Source organism: Hippoglossus stenolepis, chromosome 5 (genome assembly GCF_022539355.2).
Source record: "Hippoglossus stenolepis isolate QCI-W04-F060 chromosome 5, HSTE1.2, whole genome shotgun sequence".
NCBI classification, from domain to species: Eukaryota; Metazoa; Chordata; class Actinopteri; order Pleuronectiformes; family Pleuronectidae; genus Hippoglossus; species Hippoglossus stenolepis.
This window is the reverse complement of record NC_061487.1, coordinates 9,237,915-9,255,605: the sequence shown is the minus strand read 5'-3', so window position 1 is coordinate 9,255,605 and position 17,691 is coordinate 9,237,915. Positions and strand designations below refer to the sequence as shown.

The 17,691-nt window shown below is 41.7% G+C and overlaps 5 protein-coding genes across 8 annotated transcripts; 3 read left to right on the top strand and 2 right to left on the bottom strand.

Moving 5' to 3' along the window:
- Positions 1–1,052: 1,052 nt before the first annotated feature.
- On the bottom strand, positions 1,053–3,661 carry LOC118109393 (putative nuclease HARBI1). The gene is made up of 2 exons (XM_035156484.2): positions 2,783–3,661; positions 1,053–1,540 (listed from the first exon to the last, which is right to left on the bottom strand). The coding sequence occupies exons 1-2, from the start codon at positions 3,648–3,650 to the stop codon at positions 1,119–1,121; spliced, it is 1,290 nt and encodes a 429-aa protein (XP_035012375.1). The 5' UTR covers positions 3,651–3,661; the 3' UTR covers positions 1,053–1,118.
- Positions 3,662–4,767: 1,106 nt separating this feature from the next.
- Positions 4,768–8,040, top strand: LOC118109402 (nuclear receptor-interacting protein 3). Of its 2 annotated transcripts, none has more exons than XM_035156508.2 (7): positions 4,768–5,004; positions 5,946–6,119; positions 6,276–6,358; positions 6,449–6,588; positions 6,696–6,748; positions 6,858–6,946; positions 7,372–8,040. In XM_035156508.2, exons 1-7 carry the CDS (start codon positions 4,852–4,854, stop codon positions 7,397–7,399), a joined length of 720 nt encoding a protein of 239 aa, XP_035012399.1. In that variant the 5' UTR covers positions 4,768–4,851; the 3' UTR covers positions 7,400–8,040. The 2 variants fall into 2 exon arrangements, with proteins under 2 accessions (XP_035012399.1, XP_035012398.1); XM_035156507.2 differs by having other exon boundaries at positions 7,369–8,040.
- A 328-nt stretch (positions 8,041–8,368) lies between these two features.
- On the top strand, positions 8,369–10,312 carry c5h11orf16 (chromosome 5 C11orf16 homolog). The gene is made up of 4 exons (XM_047339780.1): positions 8,369–8,419; positions 9,134–9,356; positions 9,779–10,141; positions 10,226–10,312. Exons 2-4 carry the CDS (start codon positions 9,150–9,152, stop codon positions 10,310–10,312), a joined length of 657 nt encoding a protein of 218 aa, XP_047195736.1. The 5' UTR covers positions 8,369–8,419; positions 9,134–9,149.
- A 1,344-nt stretch (positions 10,313–11,656) lies between these two features.
- LOC118109416 lies at positions 11,657–14,481 on the top strand. Its single transcript, XM_047339730.1, has 2 exons — positions 11,657–13,092; positions 14,199–14,481. Exons 1-2 carry the CDS (start codon positions 12,510–12,512, stop codon positions 14,357–14,359), a joined length of 744 nt encoding a protein of 247 aa, XP_047195686.1. The 5' UTR covers positions 11,657–12,509; the 3' UTR covers positions 14,360–14,481.
- On the bottom strand, positions 14,478–17,663 carry akip1 (A kinase (PRKA) interacting protein 1). 3 transcript variants are annotated; one of them, XM_035156514.2, is made up of 6 exons: positions 17,547–17,663; positions 16,392–16,465; positions 15,516–15,702; positions 15,324–15,398; positions 15,106–15,225; positions 14,478–14,886 (listed from the first exon to the last, which is right to left on the bottom strand). In XM_035156514.2, exons 3-6 carry the CDS (start codon positions 15,672–15,674, stop codon positions 14,737–14,739), a joined length of 504 nt encoding a protein of 167 aa, XP_035012405.1. In that variant the 5' UTR covers positions 15,675–15,702; positions 16,392–16,465; positions 17,547–17,663; the 3' UTR covers positions 14,478–14,736. The 3 variants fall into 3 exon arrangements, with proteins under 3 accessions (XP_035012405.1, XP_035012407.1, XP_035012406.1); XM_035156516.2 differs by having other exon boundaries at positions 17,567–17,644; XM_035156515.2 differs by lacking the exon at positions 17,547–17,663 and adding an exon at positions 17,344–17,521.
- Between the last annotated feature and the right edge of the window lie 28 nt (positions 17,664–17,691).

The following is a 17,691-nucleotide window of genomic DNA, read 5'->3' as shown; positions in this document are numbered from 1 at the left end:
CAATTCTTTCACATTTTTCTAACATCCCTGGAACTGATCAAAATGTTAACCTCTCTAATTTTTTTTACATCAGGACACTGCAACAAAACCATGCAGTCCTGCAGTGGAGTCACCAAACATCTGCTCAACGGCGGAAGACTTCTCATTACCAATTATCATCTCGGCCTCTTCCACCGCATCGGGCCTTCCACCATCTCCCTCACCTGCAGAGCCCCCATCGCCATGCCTCTGTGCGCCCTCGCCGACTGCATCCGGACGAAAAAGGACGCACACCGACGAGTCCTTATCTTTGAGGTTGGAGCAGCTGCAGGTGGAGAGGGTGAAGTTCATGCAACAGTACAGAGAGAACCAGAATAAGCAGGAGCTGCCGCAACAAGACACACCACACACACGGTTTGCTCGGGTTTTAGTGGACATGTTGGCTTCAGTCGATGAGGCATACCAGCAAGAGGCCATGCACAAACTGTACCAAGTCATGTACGAGTACACTACAAAACACCCACGGCTGCCATCATGACAGTGTTCTGTGGTGTCTTCATTTAATGTTTGTTTCTCTTATCATTGTTGCATTGTTATTAATATTATTGTTTGAAGTGGGGTTGCATTGCTTTTCACATTGCATTGTGTAATAAAATACTTGGTTTGCTAACCATATATACATGCTTTTGATTGCTTTAACCCAGCACATGCAGGAAAATTGTAGTTGCTCAAAGACTGATGTGTGATAACTCAGGAGACGTAGCACCCATTCAGACCCTGTTACTACCTATTATGCTCCTGTACAGCTCATTATGTTCTCAACTTACCATATTAAATGTAATAAATCTCTCCAGAGTAGTTATATCCACTCATCCAAGAACATGCTCACCAGTCCCTGAACAACCATCATACACAGGCACCAGCTATTTACTCCTCAATGTTATTGAGATTAAATTGACTATGTAAATGTGGTCTGTGTAAAAGAAATATCACCTTGAAACTGAGGAGATAACAAGGATAACTTGATGCTTTTATGTGAAGTAAGAGATTAAAAAAAAAATAATAATAGTTGCCACAATTAGCTAAATGTTTTATTGCTCAATCAATAAGGCCACTTCAGTTCAGGGAATGTCTCTTAATTACATGGGTAAGAGTCCTTGCGGTGTTAGGAAAAATGACTTCAGGTTATTCCTCGCCGCAATTGCAACGTTGGATGCTCGTGTGCAGCAGAATCTCCCAGGGTCTCTCAGGTTGGTGTGTCTTGTCAAAAGGCTCCTCCACTCACCAGGTATGAGTTCTCCCGATGCCCCTGTGTTGTCCGTTAAGTTGGGTGGGATGTAGCGGCGGCACGTCAGAGACTCTGCAGCATCATTGTGTGCAAGCATGTTGTGGAGGGCAATACAAGCCTTCACGACGTCCACAGCCTTTTCTGGGTTATATTCAATGGACCTATCCAGAATCTTCCAGCGTGCGACCAAGATATCGAAAGTGTTTTCAATGACCTTCAGGGCCCGTGAGTGGCGGGAGTTGTAGGTCTTCTGAGCATCATCCAGATTGACACCTGCAAAATTTACAAAAGATATTGTAATGAGATTAAACAAATACAAATGTCAGAGCCACTCTTCATACGATAAGGTAAGCTGTATTGATCCCATCAAGAGGAAATTCACTTGTCATAGCAGCAGACGGTCAGAATGAGGTAGACTAGAGAACATGAGTATAAAATAGAATAAGATAGGCACAAACATTTTATAAAAATACAGGCAATACGTACATAATATAGTATACACCTTTACCTACAGATATAAATATTTGTGGAGGAATGTACTTGGATGAAAACTGTATTTGTGCATTATGTATGAGATCTTGAAATAGATACAATTTCAATCATATTGTTTAATATTTTGAATTTATACCTAATTATTTATATATATATAAATTCAAAATATTAAATATGATATGAATATAAAAACTATGTAACTGAATTTCACAATAAGAGGCATACATATGGAATAAATAATAAGTACTGTATACCTTATACAGATAGAAATTCAAAGAAATGTGCAAGAGGACACTGATGTGCAAAAGGACATTTTTATCAAAATAGTGCAATTAATGGTGAATGGTTGTGATATGAAACCCAGAGCAATGCTTATTTTACATTAGGAGTCTGACAGCAGTATGAGGCGTTCCTTCTTACACTGTGGGTTCAGAGGTCTGATGCTGAAAGAGCTGCTTCGGGCCCCCACAATGTCATGTAGGTCAGGGGCGCTGGGAGAAAGTCTATATAATTACATTATATTAAAAAGGCAGTGCAGCAGCTTTGTGAGTTATGTATGAATCTGAATAACCAACAACATTTTATGCCAGTTTTGACTTGGAAATTGGACTTGAAACTTGGTCTTTAAACAAATTTGTTTAAAGACCAATGTAATCCAATATTACCACCACTGAAATCATTTAAGTTCACGTTATCCATGTCACATTTGTGCATCAGATAGGCAACACAAAAACTAGACTGAATATCCTGAAATTAAATTAAATATTAAAAGATAACAAATAAAAAAGTAAGCCTACTGCTATATTACTCTCAAAGTACTATAGAAAATGAAATTACGTTTTTGTTAATGGTCATCTATAGTCAACTTTTTAGCCTTGTAGTAACAGTCCCTGGCCAGTGGGGGGGTACTCCAGCAGCCCCCTCAGCATCCCTACTTCCAGCGTCCTTGATGCAGTCATGGGGTGAGAGGTGTTGTCCATGATGGATTTCACTGACAACAAGTGTAAGGCTTAAACGCATTACCTGAGTAAGGCCGCATTAAGTTCTCGTGCAGAGGGAAGGCAGCATCTCCCAGGAAGACGTGGGGCAGCTTGGTGCCGGAGCCAGGCAGGGCCACCGGCTGCGGGAGCCCCAGGGTTTTGTGCACCAGCCTCGACCCGAAGCGACTGATGCGGAAAATCCTCTTCTCGTTCTCACAGTCATACGACGCAATGTCCACCATCGTGAAGCGGTGGTGCGCGTCACAGGTGGCAAACAGCTCGATGGACTGTGCGCCGTTGTAGTAGACGGAGTCACTGCCCGTCCGGATGCTGACGCGTCTGTCATCGATGCAACCTACACAGTTAGGGAAGTTCCACAGTCTCCAGAAGTCCTGTGCGATGTCCGTCCATTCGGTCCCTTTGGGCAGGGACACGTAGTCCTCCTCCAGCGCCTGCCAGATGGCCGAGCACATCTCGGACACGATGCGGGACACGGTGGACACTCCCAGCTTGTAGCTGTCGGCCACACTCCTCTGGCTGTTTCCGGACGCCAGCAGCCGCAGTGTGACCGCCAGCCGCTCCGGTAGGTCCACCGGGCTGCTGTGGGTCCTTTCGTGGCGAACGAAGGGCTCGACCCGACGGAGCAGGTCGTCGAACCGCTGCGCAGACATCCCAAAGTAGCTGAAGTGCCTCCCCTCGTCCAGCGTCCTCATGGGTTTCACCAGGACGCTGAATTCCCCCAGGACACTTCGGCCGTCGTTGGGAGGCCGAACTGCCCACCGTCTCTTCCGTCGCCTTTTAGCCAGCAAGCTGAGAATTAAGAGTTCCTCCTCCTCGAACATCTGCAGGATCATCCGAGCCGCCGCCATTCCGTTTGTGTCCTTCTTCTTCTGTGGATGAGGCTGCCGCATTATCTTTAGCTTTACCGCCACCAGCTGGTAGGTAGTGTGGATCAGGAAGTCTTATATATTATCTATTCAAGGAGCATTATGTCCACCACCGTTTGTTATTAAAGCTTCTATAAACGTTCATTCATGTTTTTGTTCATAGGTAATTTTATTTATTAAACACGTGTCATGCAGGGAGGGGGATTCAAGATGCTGCAGGAACATTAAAAACAACACAGAGACCAAATTATCAGAAAGAAATTTAAATCTAAAAGCACAGTAGGAAATTACATTTTCAAGCAAAATAAAGAATTCAAAAGGGAACAATAAAAGAGAAAAAAAATAGGTAAAAGAAATATGAATGATAAATCTGTATCATCATTTAAAAATAAGTTGAAAGGGGAAAATAATATAAATAAAAATAGAATGAAATATGATGATTACCTTCAAAGATAGCTCCGTTAAAGGCATTGTGTTCTACCTTTCAATGGATCAGTGATCTAAGGGGTCTCACGGGGTTATATTGGACTATCATGTCTGTGGTGTATTTGGAAGCAGCTCAATTAAGAGATTTTAAAATGAGTAGTAAAACTAAGTCCTGTGGCTCATTGGTAGCTAGTGTAGAGATATAGGAGCAGGGATGATGTCGGCTTTTTAAAAAAGATTTGGTTAAAGTTCTTCCAGCTGAATTTTGGATGACTTGTAAGTGCACTAGTAATTGCAGTGCTCGATTATACTGGAGATAAAAGCATGAATCATCCGTTTTTCCACACCAAGTTTTGTCATGAGGTCTCAATGTTTTAAGGTTAAACTGAATTTCCCTTTAATTTTCTCAAACTTTCTACAGTAAGATCTCTTGAAACTTGACAGTGGGGTTCACCATGAACAAGAGTTAAGAGGAAATTCTTGGTCACCTATTAAGGACTTAATAATATACTAAAATAATATTTATTATGAGCAAGTTATGCCATAATGAAAATTATGAATTCCCTTTGAGTTTCTCCACATTTTCTGCAGTAATATCTTCTGAAACTTGACAGGCTGTGGGGGGATATAGGGTATATACTGTATATATTTATATATATAATGAGGGACCACATGACCGCGGTTTCTCAGCGGCGACACCTATCGTTCAGGAGAAGACTGCAGTGAGTCACCATATGTCAACAGTGTGGGGGACACGACAGACTCTCTCCGCCTCGGTCTGACTCATATAGCCGCCGTCATGTTCACAGGGATGCGGGAGGAGGAGCAGGAGGACGCTGCGGCTCTGAGGCAGCAGAGGAGACTGAAACAGGCGATCAGGTTCCTGCACAAAGACTCTGCTGATCTGCTGCCTCTCGATGGACTCAAGATGCTCGGCACTTCTAAACAAGGGGTGAGCCCCACCTGACAGGCCTAATAACATTATTATCACATTTATCCTATTTGGACTTGTTCACTTTAACAACCGTTTAAACTGGCTGAGCCACTGCATGTGTCTGTCATGTTGTATATTTTACATCGTATAGTCCAGCCTCTGTAATATAATATATAAAGATAATATTTTTAAATTATGACAAATGTATGTCTTTTTTGTTGAGGGGGCAGTGAAACACAACCTGTAAATGTTATATAAGTTATTACACCTGGCTGGTATATTGGAAATGGATATAATGTTGCTTTCACACCAGTGAACTAGTCTGGGGTTCCTTTGAAACATTATTAGTAAGGTGCATGCATAAAAATAGAATTCCCATATTGCACGAATTAAGACTCAATCATAACCATACTAAAATGTTGTGATGGGTTATGTCACGGGGTTAGCCTGTGCCCTGTAAAGACCCAGCCAGTATAAAGGAGGAGGCTGGAGGTCCCGGGGGGAAGTGTGTGATGATCTTACCTGAGTCAAGCCAGTGCAAACTGCAAGGGCCCAATAGTTATAGCGGTCATTGCCTAATGCAGAGCTGAGTTTTGTGTTTCACCCAAGTTGAACATTTTTGGTAGTTTTTGTTAACAGTATTATTTCTGTATTTCTTTTTTTTTTTTTCTTCTGTCTTTATTTTCTTTATAATTGTGTGTTTGTGTCTCTTACTCTGACATTTACATTTCACTGACATTCTCACCCTTGAACTCAAACCTATAAGTAACCTGGTAAATGTTCTTGTGAAGTATGTCATTTTAGTTGATCTGCATGGTCTCTGGACACTGAAGAAGCTCGCTGAAGTTCATCGGACAGTGTCCTTATAGCGTCTTAACTGCAGCTCTACAGGAATGAAATGAGAACTTGGCCCATTTTCTAACCATGCTTGTACTGTTTTTTTTTTATTTTGACTGCAGCAGCCGCACCATATCCTTCAGAAGCGCCTGCTGGAGTCCAAGCTTTCCCGAGAAAGGATAAACATGTGCGGAGTGACGGTGAACAACGGAGGGGTCCTCCTGAGCTGCAGTCCTTTAAATCCACGGGAAGACGAGGAAGAAGAGAGGGAATATTTGATTTATGTGCAATGTAAGGTGAGTGGAAGATGGCCAGTTGGTTACGGTGCATACAATATGTTGATAAAAAAAAAAATACTGTATTACAGTTGCTTCATCAAATTGTTGTAATTAAGGCTCTGTTGCATCCTTCATACAGCCATTTCCACCTTGACCTCCTTTGTGTGTCTGCAGTGTGTAGGACAGGAGGTGAATGTGCTGATCGACACAGGCTGCAGACTGAACCTGATGTCCTCGCTGACTGTGGAGAGATTAGGGTGAGAGGATTCAGAGCTCACACTCTCAGCATCTGTCTATTTGACTGACATTAGTTAATTTTCAATGTAATGCTTTTGTGTCTCCCAAAGTTTGAAAGAGCTGGTGGAGGAGAACAAAGAGGAGATGGATGGGTTTCCATTTCAGAGCAAACTCTACATCGACGGCCACATCAAGGGGCTCAGTCTGACCATCGGACAACTCAGGATAATGTGCTCATTTGCCATACTTGGTAAGGAAGAGAAATATGACTCATTCGAGAGTAGAATGACTCCTTGAGACTGTAGCCACTTTGACATTATTGTCCACCATTTATTTATATGTATTTTGTATTTGCAGAAAGTGACAGGCCACTGATGTCGCTGGGAAACAAGACACTTAAGTCACTAAAGGTAAATCATTTCATTCACCTTGACTCAAACTCAGGAACAGTTAAATATCTTCATAAACGTATAGACACTGCAGATACTATAATAATTGACTGATTTTGCTTTTTTATAGTGTGTAATTGACACTGAAAAGCAGATGTTGGTGTTTGGGACAGCTGTGAGGGAGCAAGTTCCATTTGTTAAAAGGCCATTCAGAGAAAGGTAACATGATCGTTTTATTACCTTTAATTCATTGTCACTGTCTGAGTACATGTCCTCTTTTAAAAACACATTTCAATCAGAAAAATAAGTATCAAATTACTGTACCATTGCAAACAAGTGGGACAAACTGCATATTGTGGCAAACAGCACAACTGTTTCATGCTGTATGATGGTATTAAACATTTTTACTTGATAACTTGAACATGTTGTGTTAATTTTATTTAAATTACAGATACTTATTCCTGCACTGCTTAAAACTAAATGCATTGTTGATAATATATGTCTTTTTACAAGAAAACGGTGGTCTTATCAGCATGTGTAACATATATAGACACTAAAGCTATGTATTTTGGCAGATGCTTTGCTCCAAATCTTAATTTAAACAAGTAATTTCTGCTTCTTTTTCTCTTCTATTTGCGCAGCAGCTCCTCTGACTTCAGAGACCTGGGATAGTGATCTTCTCACCACCAACACACAAAGTGACCAAAAGCAATAGAAATACTCTTTACTCTTATAACTAGACCATTAGGTTATTAGGGGAAATTCAGATTTCTCACCTTATACATTCTCACTTTCTCTCTGCCCATTTCCTCAATGCAGTCATGGGTCATTGGTGAGGTCACGTTACCATAAAGGCAGCGGTTAACACAGCAAGTTCCTCGTGTAGCACCGACAATAAATAGCATCCTTGTAGCATATTATATTATTTACTATTGTGACTACAGTAGAAGTTGTAGTGCTGTAAACATTATAGTTATAGGTTGTGATAGAACTGTGATCTAAAACTCTTAATTATAATAATAATAATAATACATTTTATTTCATGGCATCTTTCTAATCACCCGATGAAACCTGACAATACGTCATACATCTTGTATTCTACATTATATTTATATCTGAAATCAGGCTCTGAGAAAAAGCTTTGCACAATGTACTGCACACAGACCAACTGTTTATCTACTGTATTTTATAATGTTGTTGATGTGTTTTCTAGTCTGAGACATGTATTTGCATCGGGGTCACTGCCTGACAGTGACTCTTGTGACTTGTTTTATCATGTGACTGTCGTAAAGTAAATCAAATTAAATCCCAAATCATGTTTTTCCTTATGTGCTTCTGCATACTTTGCTACAAAGAAGACTCAGCACCTAACACTACATAACACACAATGCAATACATATCTCTTTAATAATTTGTCCCTGTGCTATTCTATCTGAGGACCACTTATAAAACTGGGCCAGCTAAAAGTAGCGTGACATAATTAGAGCTGTTAATAAGAGCTATCGCTGAAGAGGGTGACTGTAACCCAGCAACTATCGTGACTGTAGTATTTGGTAACGCACCCTGGTTGGCTGGTTGGTAGGTGAACAGCCCCCCCAGTGGCCATGATGCTGAACACTTCTCCATAGAAACCAACATCAACAGTGAGGCCAAGTTGACGCCTGCGGCTGACTGTGCACACCACATTAAAGTGTAGGTAAAGTCCTGAGTCTTTACTTAACTTTAGATCAAATAACAAGGAAAGAGTTGTGTATTTAGCTGCTTCATTTACTGTGTGTTGTGTTTGTGGTGACAGAACATTAACAGAATAACTATGTTTCCTGTTATTGTCAGTCACAAGTTTTAAACTTTGTTTCAGTGATGGGATGAAACTGAGAGAATTTACTCAAGTACGATACTAAATTACAGTTTTGAGCTACATGTACTTCACTTGAGTATTTCACATTTCAATTACTTTATATATATTGTATATATATATATATTTAATATAAAACATGATTTTGCCAGCATGCATTGTTATGAGCATATCTAATTATGTTTTCAGTAAAATATTTAAGTAAAAATTGGATTCAAGTCCTTTTACTTTTGAGTATTTCTACACTGTAGCATAGCTATTTTTACTTGAGCAAAATATCTGAGGACTTGTTCCACTCACCATTTACAAAAGAGATTAAAAATTTGAATATTTTGGGACAACATAACTTTTTCACACCAAGAGATTAAGAAAAACAAATGTTATGTTTAATACAACTACAACATATAGGTTAATATGCTCACGTAATACAATCATCCATTGTATTTGTAGCATTACAATGTTAAATTTAGCAAGGGTCTAAATAAGTTCCAGAAAATCTATGACTCTATATGAAACCACTGAAAATCCAGTTAATGGTATCACTCCTTCAGGTTTTTCAGTGTTGGAATGACATCCAGGCAGATGGGGGCGTCTGAGGATGCATTGATCCCACTGTTTGTGGGAAAAGAAGGCTGCAACATCACTTTTGTCCTGGACAGCTCAGAGAGCATGAGAGCTGTTCTGGGGTCAGTGAAACGGCTGCTGATCCAGACCCTGCTGACTAAAGCTTCACTCAGAGACTCTCTCTTCAACATCGTAACGTTCTCAGACAAGGTGAGGGGGGGGGGACTGTTTCCTGAGTATAGCACCAGGAGATCAGAGAAGGAAAAACTCTCTGGAGGTGGAAAGAACAACATACTGACAAATCATCTATTGTAGCTGGCTTGAATCGCCCTTGTTAGCATAAAGGATGGTTATTAAAAAATACAATGAATTGCTTCTGTTTAATGAGTTAAAGGCAGTTTGTCATTGTGGCCTGTGGAAACCATGATTATCTATACCTGAGTTCAGAGGTTGTGATGTGATGGACTGATGATTTAATCTAAATAACATGGTATTTAAAAAAAAAAAGTAAAGTAAATCAAAGTTGGTAGTGTCCTATTTACTGAGAGAATATAAAATTTGAATATAACATTTTTTATTTAATCAGAGAGCCCCTTTACCTCAGGACAAATTTTCTGTTATCCACTTTGCAGGTGAGCTGCTGGTCCCACCACATGCTTCCCTGTGCTCCTGACACAGTGTACACTGCTCTGTCCTGGATTCACTCCATCAGGTGCGGCCCCGGCAGAGGTCTCCTGGCCGCCCTGAGTTTGGCCCTCTCTGACCCGACCTGTCACGCTGTCCACCTGCTCGCCACGGACCTCCCTGACCAGCCGGAGGCCCTGCTGAGAGCTCTGCCCGCCCTGGCAGCCGGGAGGCCTGTGAACACTTTCTATCTGCAGGAGTCATACGGTCAGCTGGACGGCAACACAAGAGATTACCTGCAGTGTCTGACTCAGGCCACAGGAGGAAGCTGTTATGTGATTGTAGATGGTTCCAATGGGAAACTGGGGAAGGTATGACAGAATGTGTGCTGGATGGTATGTGGTGGATTGAAGAAGAAACACAACTTCTTTTCACTTTTGTGTATGTCCCTGAAGCTGCCGGGGGATCCGTATCTTTGGACTGTCACAGAGGATCGTGACTCCTCTCTGGCCAGGAAAGGGTGCTACACTGTTTTTAGATGAATCCCAGCATGAACTCATAGTCATAGTATGTTTTTCATCAGAGTGGTTGCTCTGACTTCATTACAAAGAGCAGAGATCACTACATAGAAGATTAGGTCAGGTCCTATAATGCATCAACATGGCAAGCAAAAACTAGAAGGAGAAGAACTTAAATATTAGAGATGAAACCGAATCAATACTTGGGTCAAGAGAACTAACAGTAGTTACAGGTATATCAACATGTGTTTGAATATCTTTTCTAAGTGGTGATGTTTGTTTCAACGACTGAGTTCAATTTACTATATTGATATTGAATCCAGTTGTGAAAATGTCACTATGTCATATTGGAGCATGGAATCATGACCTGGAAGCTGCATTGATTATTATAACCTATGCTTTTATAATCTACTCAATTACTTTACTATTCAGATAGCTACAGCTAACAAGCTACACTGACATTGACTGGATCCTAAGACACCATACCCCACAGTCATGGTGGCAACATTTATCAGCAAACACAAACTATGCCGACACACAAACGCTGCAATCCATTACACCTACAATCCAAACCAGTTTCAGTGTGAGATAAACAAAGTATAGATATAAGAAACAGTGACAATGTCCACATATAACGTTGTGACTGTTTCTCTATGCCTGCCATCAGGTGATTCCTCTGTATGTAGCTGAGAGCCAATCGTCAGTGCCATTCGTCTCTCCAGCCGGGTGTCGCTGTCCGTCCACTTCAGTCATGATCCCACAGCAGCAGCACAACATGTCTTCTCTGCTCAGGTCAGTTTCCATGGTTAACTACTTACTCATTTGAAAGCATGATCTGTCAGATCATCAGGTCTCAGATATCATACATATAGTTTGTGCTTTGGGTGCAATCATCAGCCCAGTGACACACACACATTTCAGCTGTACCCTGGCCTCTCAGGTCCAGTCTGGATAATCCGGCCCGCCTGGTCCCCTCCTGTGTGCTGTCTGACCGAACCCTGGCCCATTCAGAGTTCTTCCCTGGATCCTGTGTGCTGGCCAGGAGAGAGGTGGATGGCTTGTATTATCTGGGCACTGTCATACAACAAGTTCAGGTGAGCCGATGTCGTGTTGTGTGTGTCTCACTGTATGTGTGTGGAGGTAGGGAACGTGGCTCCTGAATGCATCATATCAATGAGTTGTCCACACAGTGATAGTAAAAGAACATGTGTGTCTTTCTCTCTGTGTGTGTGTGTGTGTGCGTGCTGTGATGAGAAGTGATTCTGGATAGTGGTTGAGCAACTGTTTAGTCACAAGTAGCTGTTCTGTCGATCACGATGACACTTACAAATGTTATGTGTGGTCACTCTTCATCCCTGACCACCCCCGGAGGTGGTCTGGGCAAAAGGATCACGAGACATCTTATTCCCATATGTCTAAACTCAGGGCCGCACAGGAGTCTGGGTAGTCGAATTTGACTGTCCAGGCACTGCTGGTTTGGGCGTGGTCTCCTCCCAGAGGCAGCTGGTTTGCTCCCTGGACATGGTGAGCCACCACCTCGGGCATCATAGGCGCTGTCTGGTTCCTGGAGACGCTGTCCTGTCGCCATGGGAACCAAATCTGAGAAGCTACGGGCCGGGGAGAGCTATGGCCATCACAGAGCGCAGAGGTGGTTTTGGAAGTGCAGAGGAAACATTTTTACAGATGCATGCAGTAATGTGAATGGAGCGATTAAATTAAACCTTCTACTAAATAATTCTGTTCAGGATTATATTTATTGAAAGATATTTTTAGGTTTTCTTAAGTATCAAACTAATTCAGTGACAGATATCTGTCCAACCACTGGTACATTGTTAACAGGAACAATAGCTAATTCCACATCTACCTGCTAATTCCAAAAACATGTCCTCGGATAAACTCCAGCAGCATATTGATATTTGAATATTTGTATTTCACCAAATTGGACTGAGACAAGGACACAGCACAGGTGCTGATCTCCATCACGGCAACAACATTTAAAGAATGGTAAATGGTCTGTATTTACAGTATATAGCGCTTTTCTAGTCTTGAATACTACTCAAAGCGCTTTACAGAACAGAATCACTTCCTATTAGGCAGGGTACTGGTACTCTTAATATAAACAAATAATGGCTAGAAAATCACTTTTTCTATTGCTTTCATACTTTTCTGTCTTTACAAAGAAATTAAAATTTACAAATGTTCTCTATACTGAAGATGGTGCATGTCAAGATTATTGTTGTCCTATGTAGTCATGATCACCCCCAGTAAAGCCCTGTTATATCTTAGTCTTTTTCCTGCAGCTAATGGTGTTGTGAGTCTCCGGGTGCGGATGTGGAACGGCTGTGTGTCTCTGGTTCCTGACCGCCTGGTTTTACCCATTTTGGAATCTCACTATGACAGGATAACCAGAGAGCTCCAAATCCCAACATCAGCCCAGAGTCAAAAGTGCAGCTGGCTTTGTGCCTGCAGCTCCTCCTGCCCCCCCGAGCTGTTCTGCTTTGACTGCTCAACTTCACCTTGCTGCCCTTCAGTCGCCAACCATCGGCCCTGCGTAGTTCCACCCAGATATAGGTCCAGCCTCGGAGAGATGGATGGATCTGAGAGGGCAATGCGGGATAAGTGGCTGAACCTCAAAGATACAGAAATGGGAAAAGGTGACCCAGAGTCCTGTTCCTCTTCATCTCTTACTGATGGTGAGACCAGAGCAACGTTTCCTCCTGCGGTGAAAATGAGGAGTAAACACCAACGTCCTCCCTGGAGGTACTGGAGGAGTATAGGGCCCGAGCCTCAGCACAGACAGCCAGGTGGGAAACACAGACACTCACTACACTAATAAGTTCTTGTCTTTGAGGGAAATCATCTTGTTTTGCTTTACGGCACAAAAGAGAAAGAGCATAAACATCATCCATCCAGAGAAAACTGAAGTACAGATCAGTTTTTCACAGTACCATAGTGACAGTTCAACATAGTGACATGTTTATCGAGATATCCCTTCAGACATGTAAAATACATGGTAAATGCTCATGAAGGAAAGGACACTGTCAACACAAAAAGAAGTATGGTCCCAGAATCATTATTCATCTGTGTGGTAAAACGTTTAGAAACAGGAAAAAGAACGTTGGACACACTTTGCTTGAGAAATTGATCTAGTGTTGGATCACACCGGTCCATTTGAAAATGCTGATACATTATAAAGTCATGCCCTCTGTATTTGTGCAATGGCATGTTTGGGGTTATTTTCATTGTTGACCTACAATTTGATGAAACAACCCAACTCAAAACTAGATGCTGTCATGTTTGCTGTTGTTAAAATAATAACAAAATTATTGATTTCACCTTGAATTCTGACGAACACTTGTACTAATGTCAACACCAGACTGGAATGGCAATCAAAAGTGTGCATATCTCCACCAAGGCCCAACAGTCCCCTTAAATTCAGTCAAGCTCCAACAAAGTGCACAAATCTATTGATATCACTTCCCTAAATCCACCCTGTGGTAGTAGGCCTCTGCCAACCAGTGTAGTTTCAGTCTACAAATGAGGTCAGTGACCTTCGACCCCTGAAATCTAATCAGTTCATATTTGAGTCCTAGTGCCAACTGGTCAGAATTTGAAGAAATTCCTTATGGACAGACTTAAACTATCATGTTTAAGAGGCCAAAATATGTTTTGTAAGGCCACCGTGACCTTGACAAAAATCTAATCAGTTCAGTGTTCACAAGAATGGGACAACCTGAAAACATAAATCCTTTAGCCACTGCCTGTTGCCATTGCACCAGACACTGGTATTGTGGTCATAGTATGGTATTGCAGTTGAGGTTTCCAACAAAAGCCTCTGATAATGTAAAGTAACACCAGTTAACCTGCAGGAGATCTGTGCATGTTTCTCATTTTCTATGTTAATCTGCAGGGAGCGAGGTGCCCAGGAGGACCTCACAACCTGTGAAGTTCAGCTTCCCTGTCCCGCAGATCAGCACCTCCTTGTCCAATCACAGCTCTATGTTTCAGTCACTTCCTGGTGCTAACGGGAGAAAAGCTAACATCATAGACATTTTTGGCATGAACCTTTAACCTCGACCACCTGTGGGACTGCAGCCTAAACAACGCTACTGTTTAGGAAAAACATGTCAGAGTGCAGATTATGAAACTTGACATGTGTCAATAAAGTCTGTAAAAAAGAAAAACGCTGTTTGAATAAAAAAACACTTTATTTGATTACACTGATGCAGGTAAAATACTGTTAAGTGCATGACATCATGGTTTAATTTCAATACAATAAATAAAATGCATCAAAATATGGCTTCTCATTGTGCAGGAAAGAAACCTTTCCGATAATAAAATAAAATGTAAACTCCATGTAAAGCAGGCAACAAAACACGTATACTTAGCATATACTTAGCATTAGCATTGGTCAGTTCTGTGAAAGCAGGTGAAGGGGTTTGGTTTGGTCAGAGGTTAAAGGTGAGGTCGATGCTCTCTCCAGCTCTGACACTAACCAGCTGAGTCTGCTGCTGCGACTCTGGAATGTAGGCAGTGATGGCATACGTTCCCGGAGAAACCTCGATGTGGAAATCGTCACCTGTTCCCGAAACGTGACCCTGAAGAAAGAAATTGTATTTGCAGAAGAGCATCGGAGGACTGGAGAAGGGAAACTGATGTGGAAGCACTGTAAAGTTCCTCTAATGACTGTTGAATTCAAGAAGCAGCAGAAATATCAAAATAATATTCTTTCTACAAGATGCATCATTTAGTATCTCGGCCAAAGAAGTCTAGTTTCCAGTAGATTCAAACAACTTTCTGTTGTACGAGGCTCTTACGCGTTTCCTGGTTGGCAGAGTGGCGGTTGTCTTCCCAGCAGCTGGTCGAGTGTGGAACCTGGACACGTGTTTCCTCTCTTTGTCAGTCGGGTCAGTGCAACAGCCTGACTCATAAAACCTCTAAAGCACAGAGAGTATATATTTTAGTCTTCCCGGTCACTGGCTGAGAGCACAGACACATCAGGTGAAGACTTAACACCTCACAGATATTTACTGACCTTGCACTGATAGGTTGTCTGTGCCATGAGCTCTGCCAGGGTCGCAAAGGCATCATTTAGCTCTGTGTGGCATCTCTGAAAAGGCAACAAAAGCGAGGAGCTTGACTTGAGAATAGATGAGCTAATGTGAAACTCAGTCAGGGTTAATCAACCAATTGAAGGAGTGACATTACACAGAAACCATGTAGGCACCTTGACAGGGATTTGCGTGTCTTCCTCTATGGTAGTCGGGGTCTGGGATGTACCAGTGCTGGTCCAGTCCACGCTGCGCCTGGAGGCCCGCTGCAGCACCTCGAGACCCAGACTGGCAGAGCGCTGCAGGGAAGACTCCAGCCAGGCGTGGCTTGTCATGACCAAGTCATGTAAAAACTCAGGTGACCTTAGATGTAGAAAATTCGGGATACATTTATTCTTTGCAAGCTTAAGTTCTTATACTATGTTTTTAAGTTGCAGCGGCAGGCTAATGAGGCCATACCAACTAAAGGTTCAGATCAAAGGCCTCCGATGACTGAGATTTCAAATGGTATATGAAGTCATACCGATTAAAGGCTCAGTTCAAAGGCCTCCAATTTCTAAGATTTATAATAGGTCTCAGAATTGGACTGAAGATAACCAGTGATTTAATATACCATTAAAAACCAGTGATTTACCAAAATGCCAAAATTCACTAAAGGAAATATGTCATCATTAGATTCGGGACAAATCAGAAGTTTTGAACTAGAAAGGAGGTAGAGAAAGCCACCTCCTGATTGGTTGAACGGTCAACAGCAGAGACGGAGTTGAGCATATAAGCAGAAGGTCTGAAGCTTAGTCTTCAGTTGGGCTCTGGAGCCAGCTCGGGTTTATCACTTGTAAAAGAATAAATTCTACTGCATTGAACTCTGACCTTCTCCAGTGAATTATTTCGACCAACAATTGAAGACTCCTGTAGTAATAGAGTATACGTGTTGGAAAAGAAGTCTAGTCTTAGTATCTGGCCCAGTATTAGACATTTATCTCTAACACCTTCACCTGAGAGGAGGAACAAGTAGAGAGCATTGGCTCAGGCAGTTTATTTTTTTACTTTACCTCACAGTGAAGACCAGTAGACTTGAGCTTTATTCCAAATATACACTGGACTGATTTGATGGTTTGATGTGAAGCTGAAATGAAATGACAATTAAAATCAACAATCGATACTAAGCAAAGATACCAAAACTTAACAGCTGCTCAAATGTAACATTGATAATGGTATTAGTTTTCAATGATATGAAACGGAGTATGTTTAGACTATTGGTTTGGATAAGACTAGAAAGGTGAACGCGTCATCTTGGGTTATGGGAAAATATGATTGACATTTTCCACTAGCAAAAAACAAAGATGGTTGTCACTCACTGAGGTGAGTACAAGAGCGAGTGTGAGCAATTTGGTGCAGATTCCCTGACCATTTGTGACAGCTGTGCATTAAGCAATTTTACTTCACTGACATTTTCCAGTATTTTCAATTTTTTTAGACTAACTTAAAGGGATAAGAAGGGGTAAGAAGTGTGGTGGAACTAACAACTATCTTCACTATCAGTTATTCTGCAGTAAGAGATAAATGCCAGGAAACTGTGCCAAATGTCTGAGACACATTCCTAAAGCCCAAGCCTGTATAGGCTACTATCATCACCTGTTTTGTTTGAATAACATCCTAAAAGCCGAAGATGGTACATTTACTATGAACTTATAATAGAAGCAAATCATCACAAATAATCAACTGGAGCTGGCCTTTTAAAATAAGATATACCTGAAAAACGACAAATAACAAAACATTTTTGTTTTTAAAACAAACAAAAACTTTAAACGGTCAGTAGTAATATAGGTTTGGTGGCTTTATTCACAAACATCTGATCATGAGCTACTTTATTCTACGTCTCACAATTAATACAGGACAAGCGAACGCAGCAGAAAATCAACGAAACTGCGCATGCGTGAAGATTAACGCCACTCTAAGCTTTGATAGAATGCGGCTGTTTTGTTTTGTTTCGTAGCAACTCACGTTCTTCGTAAAGTCAGCCGTAGTTTTCACGAGCTCAACAGAAACAGCTGCAATCTCACGTGTCCGCTTCTAAAGTCGCTTCATGCAAGTGATCCAGTGAGGAGATGGTTTACGTGTTTGCGTTGAGAGAAAATGCGCAGAAACACGACACTGATACGTAAAAACAACGCTTCAGAGAAACCCACGCTTCTTCTGTCACTTACCTTTATCGTTTAGTTCTCACATTTTCCACTTGCAAGTGTGTGAAGCATCACTTTCACTCTCCGCTCGTGGCTGTGCTGTGTCAAAGTGTCAGGACAGGAAGTGCTGCATGCTAAGCCCCGCCCCCCGCCCCCAGCACCCAGTAAC

Coding starts and splice junctions, on each gene's coding strand:
- akip1 (XM_035156514.2), bottom strand. CDS start 15,674: ATGACAAGCCACGCCTGGCTGGAGTCTTCCCTGCAGCGCTCTGCCAGT. Junction 15,399..15,515: donor ACACGCAAATCCCTGTCAAG/GTGCCTACATGG, acceptor TTGCCTTTTCAG/AGATGCCACACAGAGCTAAA. Junction 15,226..15,323: donor AGACAACCTATCAGTGCAAG/GTCAGTAAATAT, acceptor TCTGTGCTTTAG/AGGTTTTATGAGTCAGGCTG.
- c5h11orf16 (XM_047339780.1), top strand. CDS start 9,150: ATGACATCCAGGCAGATGGGGGCGTCTGAGGATGCATTGATCCCACTG. Junction 9,357..9,778: donor TCGTAACGTTCTCAGACAAG/GTGAGGGGGGGG, acceptor TCCACTTTGCAG/GTGAGCTGCTGGTCCCACCA. Junction 10,142..10,225: donor CCAATGGGAAACTGGGGAAG/GTATGACAGAAT, acceptor ATGTCCCTGAAG/CTGCCGGGGGATCCGTATCT.
- LOC118109402 (XM_035156507.2), top strand. CDS start 4,852: ATGTTCACAGGGATGCGGGAGGAGGAGCAGGAGGACGCTGCGGCTCTG. Junction 6,120..6,275: donor TGATTTATGTGCAATGTAAG/GTGAGTGGAAGA, acceptor GTGTGTCTGCAG/TGTGTAGGACAGGAGGTGAA. Junction 6,589..6,695: donor GTGCTCATTTGCCATACTTG/GTAAGGAAGAGA, acceptor TTGTATTTGCAG/AAAGTGACAGGCCACTGATG.
- LOC118109416 (XM_047339730.1), top strand. CDS start 12,510: ATGTCAAGATTATTGTTGTCCTATGTAGTCATGATCACCCCCAGTAAA. Junction 13,093..14,198: donor GCCTCAGCACAGACAGCCAG/GTGGGAAACACA, acceptor GTTAATCTGCAG/GGAGCGAGGTGCCCAGGAGG.
- LOC118109393 (XM_035156484.2), bottom strand. CDS start 3,650: ATGCGGCAGCCTCATCCACAGAAGAAGAAGGACACAAACGGAATGGCG. Junction 1,541..2,782: donor CTTAATGCGGCCTTACTCAG/GTAATGCGTTTA, acceptor TAAATTTTGCAG/GTGTCAATCTGGATGATGCT.